The sequence below is a fragment of the Meriones unguiculatus genome, chromosome 21 (genome assembly GCF_030254825.1).
Source record: "Meriones unguiculatus strain TT.TT164.6M chromosome 21, Bangor_MerUng_6.1, whole genome shotgun sequence".
NCBI classification, from domain to species: domain Eukaryota; kingdom Metazoa; phylum Chordata; class Mammalia; order Rodentia; family Muridae; genus Meriones; species Meriones unguiculatus.
Genome location: NC_083368.1, coordinates 17,703,204 through 17,716,918, shown reverse-complemented (window position 1 = coordinate 17,716,918; position 13,715 = coordinate 17,703,204). Strand labels below are relative to the sequence as shown.

The 13,715-nt window shown below is 41.3% G+C and overlaps 2 protein-coding genes and 1 non-coding gene across 9 annotated transcripts in view; 1 reads left to right on the top strand and 2 right to left on the bottom strand.

Moving 5' to 3' along the window:
• Srpk2 (SRSF protein kinase 2) overlaps positions 1–13,715 on the bottom strand; it is a 184,808-nt gene that overhangs the window by 30,035 nt on the left and 141,058 nt on the right. For all 7 annotated transcript variants that reach the window (XR_009588203.1, XM_060373926.1, XM_060373925.1 and 4 more), the window contains 4 exons: positions 11,052–11,160; positions 10,074–10,161; positions 8,598–8,685; positions 3,774–3,880 (listed from right to left, as the gene is read on the bottom strand). Coding sequence is in view for 6 of the 7 variants with exons in the window: in XM_060373926.1 (XP_060229909.1) it covers positions 3,774–3,880; positions 8,598–8,685; positions 10,074–10,161; positions 11,052–11,160 (392 nt within the window). In the remaining variant the exon portion in view is untranslated. The remainder of the gene's footprint in view (positions 1–3,773; positions 3,881–8,597; positions 8,686–10,073; positions 10,162–11,051; positions 11,161–13,715) is intronic.
• Positions 1,490–1,596, top strand: LOC132649786 (U6 spliceosomal RNA). The gene has a single exon (XR_009588303.1). It is a non-coding gene; the product is annotated as a U6 spliceosomal RNA (small nuclear RNA).
• On the bottom strand, positions 6,359–8,176 carry LOC110552812 (small ribosomal subunit protein eS27-like). Its single transcript, XM_060373867.1, has one exon. The coding sequence runs from the start codon at positions 7,301–7,303 to the stop codon at positions 7,010–7,012; it is 294 nt and encodes a 97-aa protein (XP_060229850.1). The 5' UTR covers positions 7,304–8,176; the 3' UTR covers positions 6,359–7,009.

Genomic DNA, 13,715 nt, shown 5'->3' with positions numbered 1-13,715 from the left:
TGCACAACATCCCAGCTTGGGCAAAAATGGTCCAAACCCCAATGGGGCAGCTACTGGTAGTTAATGGCTGCTGAGGGAGGTGAAGTCACTGTTCTTCAGGGGCATAGCCACTGGTTAAGTTGCCCATTATCCAATAAATCACCCATGCACATACAAATAACCCTAATTAAACTCAGTGGGTGTTTTGTTTTTAAAAAAAAAGACCTAAGAGAAGGGGAATGTGTTGGGAAGAAAGGTTCTGGGGGCACAGGAAGTGGGTGAGCAGGGAATAGGATTATAAAATACATTATAAAAGTACACATTTATAAAATTATCAGTGAATAAAAAGCAAGCAATATCAGTTGCCTCCCTGATGTTTCCACCAATCTCTTAGGAAGGAAGTCACTAAACATTAAAGAGATAGCGCATGTAGCAATGAAAAAGCTCAACCTTGGGACTTCGCCTACACATTCACTCAGGGTCCCAGACAAGGCACTTAACTTCCATACATTTCCACTTCTTGTTTTTTAAGGGAAGTTGTGAATCAGAGGTATGTGTGTTTACGTACATGTATGTACGTACATATGTATGCATCTTAAGGCATGAGTGACTTTGTGTGGGTTCTAGCAATGCAAATTAAGGTCCTCATGCTTACATAGCAAGCATTTTATCCACTGAGGCATCTCCTGAAACCATGGAGATTTTTTTTCAACTGTGGGGTATCATGCTAGTGTACATACAAGGGCATGTGACACAACACAAAACACATAAAGCTGTAAGTATCTCACAAGGTATAATAAAAGTTGATGCTAATTTTAAAATCCAGGGCTACAATCTATAATTGTTTTTATAAAATTATAGAACATTTAGCAAAAAAGTGGAGACTTGCTGTACTTCATGACTACTAAGCAGATACCCTCTTACAAAATTTCTAAACAGTGCAATAAGGTTTTTAAAACATAAAACACCAACTCCAACCTGGATTATGTAAGAAACTGAAACCTACCTTTAGAAGTTTTAGAGAAATGATCACTTTAGGTATATCATTTAATGTACTAGATAGGATGCCAACACAAATAATCTTTGCTTTTGAATTTTAGAAAGACATAGTGAAGGCAGACAAAGTAAAACATATGATTTCTAAGGCAAAAGAATAAAGAACAGGAGAAAAATAATAAGACTCCATAAATGAGGCCCAGAGAAGCTGTCAGGACCAAAGTCTGAGAGCTGTGCACAGGGTACCTACAACCATAGGCACAAGTTTCCAGGGTGGCCAGGACAGCTAACAATTGATCAGAGATGTGACTCCGGCTGAGAATGGAGCTTGCTACTAGGGCACTTGCTTAGCATGAACAAAGTCTTGGGTGTGACTCTCAGCAATCACCCAAAAGCAGTTATTTAATTTTCTCACCCAAAAGCAGTTATTTAATCTTCTCACCCAAAAGCAGTTATTTAATTTTCTCACCCAAAAGCAGTTATTTAATTTTCTCTAAATACAATGATAGTAATGGTGCTCGCTTCGGCAGCACATATACTAAAATTGGAACGATACAGAGAAGATTAGCATGGCCCCTGCGCAAGGATGACATGCAAATTCGTGAAGCGTTCCATATTTTTAATGAAATCTATACACCTAAAAAAGATAATCAATTGAGCGGACATGGGGTAAGATGATCAATCCTCATTTAGAAAGACAGATGGGATGTGCACTGAATGTATGACAGGAGTCTACTGAGCGCATCTGAAAGACTCTAACTAGCAGTGTTTTCAAAGCAAAGACTCATGACCAAACCTTTGGCAGAGTACAGGGAATCATAAGAAAGAAGGGGAGTTAGTCTGATGGGGAAAGGATAGGAGCTCCACAAGGACCAAATATATCTGGGCACAGGGTCTTTTCTGAGACTGACATTCAACCAAGGACCATGTATGGATATAACCTAGAACCTCCACTCAGATGTAGCCTGTGGTAGCTCAGTAACCAATTGGTTTCCCAAAATGAGGAGAACAGGGACTATTTCTAACAGGAACTCAATGACTGGCTCTTTGGTCTCCCCACCCCCGAAGGGAGGAGCAGTCCTGTTAGGCCACAGAGGAGGGCTTTGCAGCCAGTCCTGAAGATACCTGATAAAACAGGATCAGATGAATGGGGAGGAGGTCCCCCCATCAGTGGACTTGGAAAGGGGCACGGTGGAGATGAGGGAGGGAGGGAGGGACTGGGAGGGAATAAGGGATGGGGACATGGCTGGGATACAGTTAATAAAATGTAACTGATAAAAAAAAAAACAATGATAGTTATGCAAAACACTCATGTTTCTGTTTTCTCACTCTACCTCAGTCCCATCCATCCATCCATCCCCCTTCCATGCTAAGGACTGAAGCCAGGGTCTATCACACATTAAGCTGGCAGTCTACCACAGAGCTATATCCTCAGTCATGGAAAAGTCATTTCTATCATAAAGCCACACATAAAGCCTCAGGGAAATATCCTACTTAAACATACATATTTATTTGTCTAAGAACTTATTTTGCAGCTCTGGGGATTGGATGCAGAGTCTTGCACATGTTAAACAATCTCTCTACCACTGGGCTATTATCTCCAACAAGCTCTTTAAAACATAGATCAGTCATTTTTGCAAAGAATAAAAACATATACTTCTCTGCCTTATTAAAGAAATACCAACCAAACCATAGAACCTCCTAACATATGAAAGACACACAAAAAAGTATGTATTACAATGAATGACAGCTCCAATGAGTGCACATTAGAGTTCTGCTACTGTAATGTGTAGTCATAAAGTCATTGTGTAATTCAAATGCTGATTTCTGTATCTGCCCATATCTGGTTACAATCCCTGTTTTGAGAATCTCTTATCTCAATGTTGAATAAACTCTACTCCCCAACTATCCTGATATGCCAATAAAGAAGCTTACAGCCAATCCCTGAACAGTGGAGAGACCAAGGCTGAACTTCCTGCAAGCCAGAAGAGGAGTCAGAGGAGGAAGTAGGGGACTGAGTCACAGACAGAGGTCATCAGAAGAGGAAGTAGGGTCAGGAGACATCAAGAGACAAATGAGAGCATGAGAAGACATCATACAAGTTCAAAGATCCTTGGAGGCTAAGGCTAGGGATGCAGGTAATCCTACCACTATGTACACAGCAGACCTCTTCCAGAAAAAATAATTATCTAGGCTGAAGAGATGGCTCAGATATTAAGAGCACTGGCTGTTCTTCCAAAAGTCCTGAATTCAATTCACAGCAACGGTATGTTGGCTCATAACGATCTATAATGATATCTGCTGTAAAATTCTGGCATATAAGCACACACGCAGGCAGAATATGATATGCTCTCTGAATGAATGAATGAATGAATGAATGAATGAATGAATGATCCGAAATATCAGTTGTGCTGGAACTGAGATGACCTGGCCTACAGTATAAAACTTTATAATCAATTTAAGGGACACACACACACACACACACACACACACAGAGAGAGAGAGAGAGACAGACAGACAGAGAGAGAGGAGAGAGAGAAAGACATGCATGTACAGGCACACGTGCACATGGAAGTGTGTACCAAGGCATGTGTGTAGAGGTTAGAGGACAAGCTGCATTAGTTCTCTCCTTCTACTATGAGGGACCTGGGGATTGAACTCAGGTCATGAGGCCTCCCCACAAGGTGTCTCACCAGCCCACAATTCTTTTTCTATATAAGAGTCCTGAGGACTGAGTAGGATAATCTCGGCACTTAGGAGACAAAGGCAGGTACATCTCTGTAGGTTTCAAGTCTTACCTGTCGAATGATACTTTTCACACAACGTACAGGGAGGCCTTGATAGTTGGATTTGATTATCCATTTGAGGAGGTGGTGGCCAAGTACTTCAAAGACCATGCAGACATCTGGGATGTGGTTAAGAAACATCTGAGAACACAGTTCCTGAAGGCAGCCAGTTACTATCATTCTCACACTTGCAAAACATTGTTTTCCTCATAAAATACCCTACCAATGCCTTTAATGTGATCAGATGCTACTTATCAGCTAAATACGGAAGCTCTGACTTTTACCATTAAGAACATCACATACACATTCAATACGTACAGCAAACTACCCCAGGAAATACAGACCTGTGCCCACTGATGGAGCAGAGTCAAGGAACTTGCACCCTACCATCCAAAGGCTAGCCCATGCTTTCCCCTTTCAGCCCTGCCCAAGGAGAGTTGACAAGAATGAGCCTCACAGGAGCATGGTGGAGTGAAGTAAGAACCTGAAGACCCTTAACTGCCTGCATGAATTTCCACTTGACTACATATAACATATTACAAAACAGTCTTCTCAAATACCTAAAAATTTATCATTAACCCTTCTTTTCCATCAATATCTTTCATCTATGCAACGTGTCACATACCTGTTATCCCAGTAATTGGGAGGTGACGGTAGGGGTATCAGAAGTTGAAGAGTATCCTCAGCTACATAGCAAGTTCAAAACCAATCTGGGCTGTATGAGACACTGTCTCAATGAAAATCTATTAATTAATATTTCAATGTATAATCAGTGTATTTGGGGCCAGGATATAATTATGAGAACATCACTATCATTCAAGGCCATACAAGTACCCAAAGGAACAGAAATCAAGATCTCAAATAGGGGTTGGAGTTTTCCCTCTAATATATCTTCTGTAAGGCTGGGTTTGTTAATAGGTATTGTTTAAACTTGTTTTTGTCATGGAATATCTTGGTTTTTTTTTTTCATCTATGGTATTAAAAGTTTTGCTGGGTATAGTAGTCTAGGCTGATATCTGTGCTCTCTTAGTGTCTGTAAGGTATCTGTCCAATAGGAACTCCAAAAGGAAAACAACCAAGCCAAAAACCTGGGCCCAGGGGGCCCGCAGAGACTGATACTCCAACCATGGAACTTGTATGGAGAGGAGCTAGACCAGGGGGTCTAGCTTCAGAGGAAGCCTATTGGCTCTCAGTTTCTAGGTGGGTTCTCTAGTAAGGGGAACAGGGACTGTCTCTGACATGAACTCAGTGCTCTTTGTTCACCTCCCCCTGTGTGTGTGTGTGTGTGGGGTGCAGCCTTGCCAGTCCAGGCCACAGAGAAAGATGATGGAGCCAGCCTTGATGAGACCTGATAGGCTAGGGTCAGATAGAAGGGAGGAGGTCCTCCCCTATCAGGGTTAGGGAAAGGACTTAGGGGGAGGAGACAAGGGAGGGGGCTGCAGTGGGGATACAAAGTGAATAAATTGAGATAGATAGATAGATAGATAGATAGATAGATAGATAGATAGATAGATAGATAGATGATAGATAGATAGATAGATAGATAGATAGATAGATAGATAGATAGAAGGGGGGAGAGAGAGAGAGAGAGAGAGGGAGAGAGGGAGAGAGAGAGAGAGAGAGAGAGAGAGAGAGAGAGAGATATCTGTCCAAGCCCTTCTTGCTTTTAAAATTTCTGGCGAGAAGTCAGGTATGTGGTTCTGATAGGTCTGCCTTTAAATGTGACTTGACCTTTCTCCAAGCCCACTATAGCATTACCATGAGCAGTCAAGATATAGAAATGGCCTACTCAGTGGTTAACTGCATTAGCTATTCTTCTAGAGGTCCTGAGTTCAAGTCCCAGCAACCACATGGTGGCTCACAACCATCAATAATGAGATCTGGTACCCTTTTCTAGCATGCAGGCACACATGCAGGCCAAATACTGCCTAATAATAATCAATAAGTATTTTTTAAAAATGGCCTGCATGTCTACTGCTGGATGGACTGATAGAGAAACTGTGGTACACATACACAATGGAATGTTATTCTGTGAGAAAGCAGGAGGTGTTTTTAAAACAAAAAGCCCACATTTATTAGAAATGTGTGCTGCTTCATTTTTTCTTTTTCAGTAACTGAATACAGCTATCAAAAAAAGCCCAGCCATACCGTACTTGGTCCAGTTCTGTGAGGGTGGTGGACTGACTGATGGACTGATTGATTGACTGACTGATTTTTTTTGAGGCAAGGTCTCACTACGTTGCTCTGGCTGGTCTGCATAGTGAGCTACAGAGAAACTTAAACCCCACCTGCCTCTGCATGATGCGACTGGAGCCATGCGCTACCACAACCATGTGCTTCCACCTTACAGTGTTGTAATGACCCTGGGGTTCACTAATTCAATTAGACTAGGTAGTCAATGAATTTTTTAAATGGTATTTTTAGCTCTTCATTTTTTATGATTATTATATGTATACTGGTGTTCTGCCTGCAGGTACATGCCTGCACATGTATGCTTGGTGTCCCGAGAGGCCAGAAGAGCCATCAATCTACTGGGACTCGGAGTTACCGACACTTATACTCTACAATATAGGTGCTGGCCCTCTGCAAGAGCAGTCAGTTATCTTAAATGCGGAGCCACCTTTCCAGCCCCACTCCGTGGATTCTGTTAAAGCACAAAAGCTCACTGACTGTGGCAACGCGCACCTTTAACCCCAGCATCAGGGAGGCAGAGGCAGGCAGATGGCTGTGAATTTGAGGCCAGACTGGTTTACAAAGTGAATCCAGGGCAGCCAGAGCTACACAGAAAAACCCTGTCTTGAAAAAACTGAGGAGGAGGAGGAAGACGGAGGAGAAAAAGGAGGAGGAGCAGGAGGAGGAGGAAAAGCAGCAGCAGCAGCTCCATTCTAATCACTGATCCTCTAAGTCGGTGAGTTCGTAACAGTAGGAAAATTACAGTTATGAAGGAGCAACAAAATTTTATGGCTGGGGTCACCACAGTATGAGGAACTATATAAAGGCTGCAGCATTTGGAAGGCTGAGAACCACTGAGGTAGCCAGCAAACAGATCATACACAGTAATTCACGAGAGGGTTTTTAAGTAGCCCTGCAACTCCTTGAAAATACTAGGCTCACTGCCCGAGGCGTACGGTTGGTTTCGTATCGTGAAAGGGTTTGCTCATTATCCTTATTTATTTATTTTATTTTTATTTTTTTTATCCAAAATGTGTTTATTGGGATGGCTCCCACTCGTCCTGAATCAGGTGCAGTCAGTGCTGCTTCCTTCTGAAGAAGCATCCTTCTGTCAGCCTTGCTTTTCCGCCAGTAGGCTGACAGAGCAGTGGAGCAGCCAACACACACAATACTACCGTTTGTGCATGGCTAAAGACCGTGGTGATTTTATAGCACCCTGGACATTTCACATCCATAAAGTAGGAATTGGGGCTCTGCACCAGGCACTTTTTCTTGTGTTTCCTCTTCTCCTCTTTTGGAAAGGGATGAAGGAGATCCTTTGCGAGAGGCCATGTTCTCATAAGGAGGTCGTCACTGTCCTTACATAACATGTAGATTCATATTATCATCGTGATAGCTATTAATTTAAATATTTCAGTTAAAAGTTTTAAAATGTTTTTGCTCTGTTGAAGAATGTATATACTACGTGTAGCCTGCAAAGATGAAGTTTTACTCATCTCATTACAAAAATTAGAAACTAAAATCTAATGTTAGTGGCAGATACAGTGCTTGATATTTCCAAAGACTCCTATCTCCTCAAAGTATTGACACATCCAGACTATGACCATAAACACATACACACGCTTCCCTTAAACTCTACAAATCATGTATTTTCTTTAAAGAACCTTTCCCTTTTCCTTCTCCCTCTCAGAAAAAGCTCTACAAGTTTAACACACAATGAGTGGAGCTGCCGTGCCCCTACACAGAAAAGCTCACATGGACACGTGGGCACACAGAGTGTGGCACTGCCTATCTGCCTACCTACTCGCCTACTGTTTGGGAGAATGAACTTACCAAGAGGCAGCAGGGTTTTGTACTCTCCAGGGTCCCTGAGTTAAATTGCTTTCTTGTTTTGTTTTTGTTTGGTTTGTTGAGACAAGCTCTCATGTAACTCAGGCTGGCATAGAGCTTGCTTTGCAGTAAAACTGACTGAACTCTTAAGCCTTCTGTCTCAGCCTCCAGAGTGCAGAGATTGTAGGCAGGAGCCACCATACCGGGCTGGGAATTTCTAAGAGAAATAGAAAGTCTTCTAAAAGACCATGATGAAGGAGATGCAGGCATGAGATGTCATTCTCAGACTTAAGCTGAGAGTTAAGACAGCCCAAGTGCATTACATATATGCATGAAAATATGAAAGTCTCATGCTGTATAATTAACACTAACCGAAACTCTATTCCAAATCAAGCCAGTGTTTCTTTTTTCAAGTTTCTAAGATGCTAATAGAGCCTCCCCCCCGCAAAAAAAAAAAAAAAAAAAAAAGAAGAGAAAACACAAGAACAACAAACCAAAGGCCCAGCCAACCAGACCAGGAGAGGCACAGACCCAACACTTTACAACCACCCTAGAGACCTCACAGAGCAAACACAGAGCAATTAAAGTTTCTAGGCAGGTGCGTGCCGTGTCACATGCCTATGATCCCAGCACTCTGGGAGGCAAAGGTAGGCATATCTCTATGAGTTCTAAGCCAGCAAAGCAAGTCCAGGACAGCCAAGACTACACAGCAAAGCCCTGTCTCAAAAGAGGAAAAAAAAATTTCTAGGCACCTGACGTAACACTATTTTGAAAAAGTGAGCCAAAAGAAAAAAAAAAAGTGTTAGTCTTCAGAGATCACAAAATAAAGGATACGTATCCCATTCATGCCTGAAATCTTGAAGTCATCAACTAGCTGGACTACCATGTCTTTGTTTGGGTCACTGGGGTCACTTTCTCGAACCTATGAAAGAAAAACAAATAAACGAACAATATGGTTTGCATATTGATTTTCATTTTTGTTTTTCCCAAAAGAAATGTAGGTATCAGCCCAAGTTGGCCTAAAACTCAGCAATCCTTCTGTTTCAGCTTCCTGAGTGCTGTGATTACAAGTGTATACCACCATGTCCAAACACCACAAAGCTGTGAGATGGAGCTTGGCCCTGAAGAGGTGAAATGGCTCAGAGGTTAAGCACAAGCACTGCTTTTCCAGAGCACCTGAGGTTCAATTCCCAGCACCCACGTCTAGCAGCTGAGTCGTGCATAACTACAGCTTCAGGGGCGACAACATCTCTGGACTCTATAAGTGTGTACATGCACGCACTCGCACATACTCACACAATTAAAAGTAAATAAATTTTAGATAATAAAGAAAATAGAGCTTTGTTTCTTATTATACCAATCATCAAGGTGACTTTTTTCAGAGAAAAAAACTTAAATTTGGCAGTAGAGCTGGCCCTGACCCTCCCTGGCCATAGCACTTGGGAGAGTGGATCCTGTGGCTCGCCTGGGCAGCATAGTAGAGCTGGAGGAGAGCTGCACCCTTGCTGGCTGAGGCACGGAGTGAGCTAACTGGGACAGAAGCTGCTGGTCAGTAGACTAGCTGGAGAACTCACCCTGCTGAGTGGGAGAGCTGGTGGGCTGAGCAGCTCAGCTACCACCCAGGCCCAGATCCAGGGCTCTGGGTTGGCCCACCCCAACATCTACCCATCTATGAACTGATGCAGCATGTGAAGGGGCTGGTCCTACAGACCTAAAGCTGCAGGATCTCCATGACACCAGGCAACAACAGGATATTCTAGAGGAGTCCAGATGAGGATCCAGTATTGATGGTGTAGCAGAAGCCAAAGGCTTCAAACCAGACCATCAAGTTATTGCAATGAACACTTGCAAGTAAAGATGTGAGGACAAAAGGGCATACTGTGACCCACTATAGCTTTTGATTATTTGTTTGTTTAAAATTTGTTTAATTTCTGGGGGGATTACAAGGGCAAAGGGTGGCTATGAAGGGACAGGGAGAAGAGTAGGTTTGGGTTGCAGGATGTGAAATTCACAAACAATCAGTAAAAGGTTTTTTAAAAAGGCTTAAACTTTCAAATTTAGTATTACACAAAAAAATCTCCAGCCAACCAGACCAGGAAAGGTTCATAATTACTCTACAATGACCCTAGAGACCTTAGACAGAGGGAGTACAGCAGTAATTAAAAGTTTACAGACACCTGAAATAACACTATTCTTAAACCATGAAAGCATGAAATGTGTTATAACTCAGAGATCATGGAGTAAAGAATATGCATTAATTAACCATTTCCTTGTTTCTTTTTATATCATTCTTATTTATTGATTACTTACACATTTGAGCAATTTAATTTCATCCAAGGCTGTCTCTGTATAATGCTGGGCACTTTTTACGACTTTCATTGCAACAAATCTTTTCCCTCTTTAAACAAAAAGAAAACAAAACAAAAAATATTTATATTATCAGTGATTACTATACGAGATATGGGCAATTGGTAGTCAGTAATTTGAAACTTTTCATTAGCTTTCCCTTAAAATAGGACTTTGGGGCCATCCAGACAACTCAGCAGGTAAAGGCACTTGAATAAAAACAAGTATGACAAACTGAGTTTGATCCCCCAGATAGGAGGAAGGAAAGTATGACTCCACAAAGATGTCTTCATGCTGTGGCAAACGTACCATTACACACCTATATATTCATCATGCACACATACATACAGTAATATTTTTTTAATTAAAAATAGCATTTGGGTGACACAAAGGGTGCACACCTTAAAACAAACTTACAGGGTGTTGTTTCAATTCTAATTAACATAGAATAGACAAGAAAACTGCCAGACGACATGGACACTAAGAGAAAAGTATTCTTTTATAACAGTTTCAATTCATGTATGTTCATGCACATAAATACAACATATATATATGAATATATGTGCAGAGCAACAACAATCTTTCCTGCTACAGGTCAATGTGTCTTTTAAATAATAACACAGAATATTGAATTAAAAGGTCTATACATTTCCAATTTGTATTTGATTTTTTTCGTGATATGAATAGGCTACTAGAAAAGTAACACAGCTTTGATAAAATTAAAAAAAAAAACAAAAAACAAAAAACAAAACAACAAGCTCAAAAACAAAGCCACAATTAGCTTTTTTTAAAGAGGACTGTAACACTAGGAAGAAGGGGTCTGAGCTAGTTAAGCTGCAGGGCCTGTGGTAAGTGTCCTTGCCACAAGGCAGGACAGCCCTGGGCTACATCATCTTGATGCACAGCTAAGCACAAGCACACATGACGACAAAGCGCACTTACTGCATATCCCAGCAGAGCCAGACAGTGGAAAAGTGGCCCCATCCCAGCTTCCGAATGACATGATAGCGACCATTGAAGAGGTCCCCAATTTTCACTGGATGATAGCCACCTGAAAAAAAGAAAGACTATCTCAAGAAAACAGCACTCCATCACTCCTTTGTCAGTTCCTGATGTCATTAAAGCACTAAACAATCAGATAGAAATGCTTAAATTACAACATTTCAAGATTATTCTTTTTTAAGTTAAAAAAATCCTATGACTTCTCATTAGGTTTTGTTTGCTTATTTTAATAAAATTTAACAACTCTGACAAACTGACAAGTCTGTATTTAACAAGGTATGCAGACAGATGTCCATCAACTCTTGCACTGAAATACTGCTTTCTTAATGAGCTCAAACTTTTTTGCACATACAGAAAAATAAATTAAATTTCAACTCTGCATAATTTTGCATACACCAACAGTTTATGTATAAGGAACTTCGTAGTGTATATCTTAATTACTCCCCAACTAGCCCTGTTTCTCTCAATCCTCTGTCAGTCTCACGAGTGACGCAGGTAACTGTGTTAAGGCACTGTCAAGGGGTGGGGTGGGGAGGATAGATCAGTGGTGTATGGCCTAAACAACAATACACACACTTTGCCCTCTAGTTCTTATTCCATTTATTCACTTTGTTTGTTTGTTTGTTTGTTTGTTTGTTTGTTTGGATAAGGTCTAAGTGGCCGTGGATGGCCCAGAACTTACTCTATTGACCTCATACTCAGCAGGAGATCCCACCTGCTTCTGCCTTCCAAGGGCTAGGATTAAAGGCAGCCGTAACTGCATACAGCTTTACCTTACATTTTAAGTAAACTAGGGTAAAGAGTAGAATTATGGCATTACTTTTATGAGCTATAAAAAATGGCGTAGGAGGATAAGAGGTTAGCCATGGACGACCCTGTATGTAAACTCATGACCTTGGTCTTAGTACGGAGGAACACTCAGTGTTTTAATTACAAGTTCTATGCTTAAAGTACCACAATTTCTGTATCCATTCTTCCATTGATGGACATCTGGGTTGTTTCCAGGTTCTGGCTATTACAAATAAAGCTGCTGCAAACATGGCTGGGCAAATGTCCTTGTTGTGTACTTGGGCATCTTTTGGATATATGCCTAGGAGAGGTATAGCTGGATCTTGAGGAAGCACTATTCCTAATTGTATGAGAATTGTGGTACTTTTACACAATGGAATACTACTCAGCAATTAAAAACAAGGAACTCATGAAATTTGCTGGCAAATGGTGGGATCTAGAAAAGATCATTCTGAGTGAGGTATCCCAGAAGGAGAAAGACACACATGGTATATAACTCACTTATAAGTGGACATTAGACATATAATATAGGGTAAACATAATGAAATCTATACACCTAAAGAAGATAAGCAAGAAAGAGGACCCGGGGTAAGATGACCAATCCTCACTTAGAAAGACAAATGGGATGGACATTGGATGTAGGAGAAGACACTGAATATTGGGAGAAGACAAGTAACAGGACAAAAGCCTACCTCAGAGGGCCTCTAAAAGACTCTACCTAGCAGTGTATCAAAGCAGATACTGAGACTCATAACCAAACCTTCCACAGAGTGCAGGGAATCATATGAAAGAAGGGGGAGTTAGTATGACCTGGAGAGGACAGGAGCTCCACAAGGACCAAATATATCTGGGTACAGGGGTCTTTAATGAGACTGTCCAACCAAGGACCATGCATGGATATAACCTAGAACCCCTGCTTGGATGTAGCCCCATGGTAGCTCAGTATCCAAGTGTGTTCCCTAGTAAAGGGAACAGGGACTATTTTTGACATGAACTCAATGGCGGGCTCACAGAAGAGGACTTTTAGCCAGTCCTGAAGATACTTGATAAATCAGGGTCAGATGGAAGGGGAGGAGACCTCCCCTATCAGTAGACTTGGAAAGGGACAGGGAGGAGATGAGTGAGGGAGGGTGGGATTGGGAGGGAATAAGAGAGCGGGATACAGCTGGGATACAAAGTTAATAAACTGTAACTAATATTAAAAAATAAAAATAATAACAAAAAGTTCTATGCTACTTTAGTATATATCATTGTTAACAACACTAACATCATCTAGATCTAAAAATAATCATATGACAAAGAATCTCCACCACTAGTATATGTTTTAGATTCAAGTTCTCAGAGAACCAGAGTGTGTATTTTTTGAGGAAAACTAGACCACAGCTCCTATTCTCTATGGCCCCAAGTCCAGAATCTCAGGAGCATACTGGGAGCTCAGATATTAGCTCTAAAAACAGACCAACTACGCAAGAGCAGGACAGAAGTAATTTTTTAAAGCAAGGAGAAAAAACTTAAAGCATAAACATTTAACATTTTGGTAAACAGAGTTCAGACCTATCGTCTATATATCCTCAGATCCTAACGCCTATGTTTCTGCAGGAAACCAGGGCCTTTCTGCTGAGCATTTTTCACTTCATGCCCACAAAAGGAAATCTTAACTCTCAGGACATCAGAATTGGCACCAGGGAATTAAGAGAAGACCGGCTCCAGTGACTACACTCCACACTTCCCAGTTTCCTGCATGCCAGCCAGGCCAGGTATACACTGTCAGCAAGAAAGGATTATTGACAACAACTATAGGCTACCTCCCTCCCC

What these genes read in the sequence shown, in the direction of transcription:
- LOC110552812 (XM_060373867.1), bottom strand. Translation starts at nt 7,303, where the DNA reads ATGTTATGTAAGGACAGTGACGACCTCCTTATGAGAACATGGCCTCTC.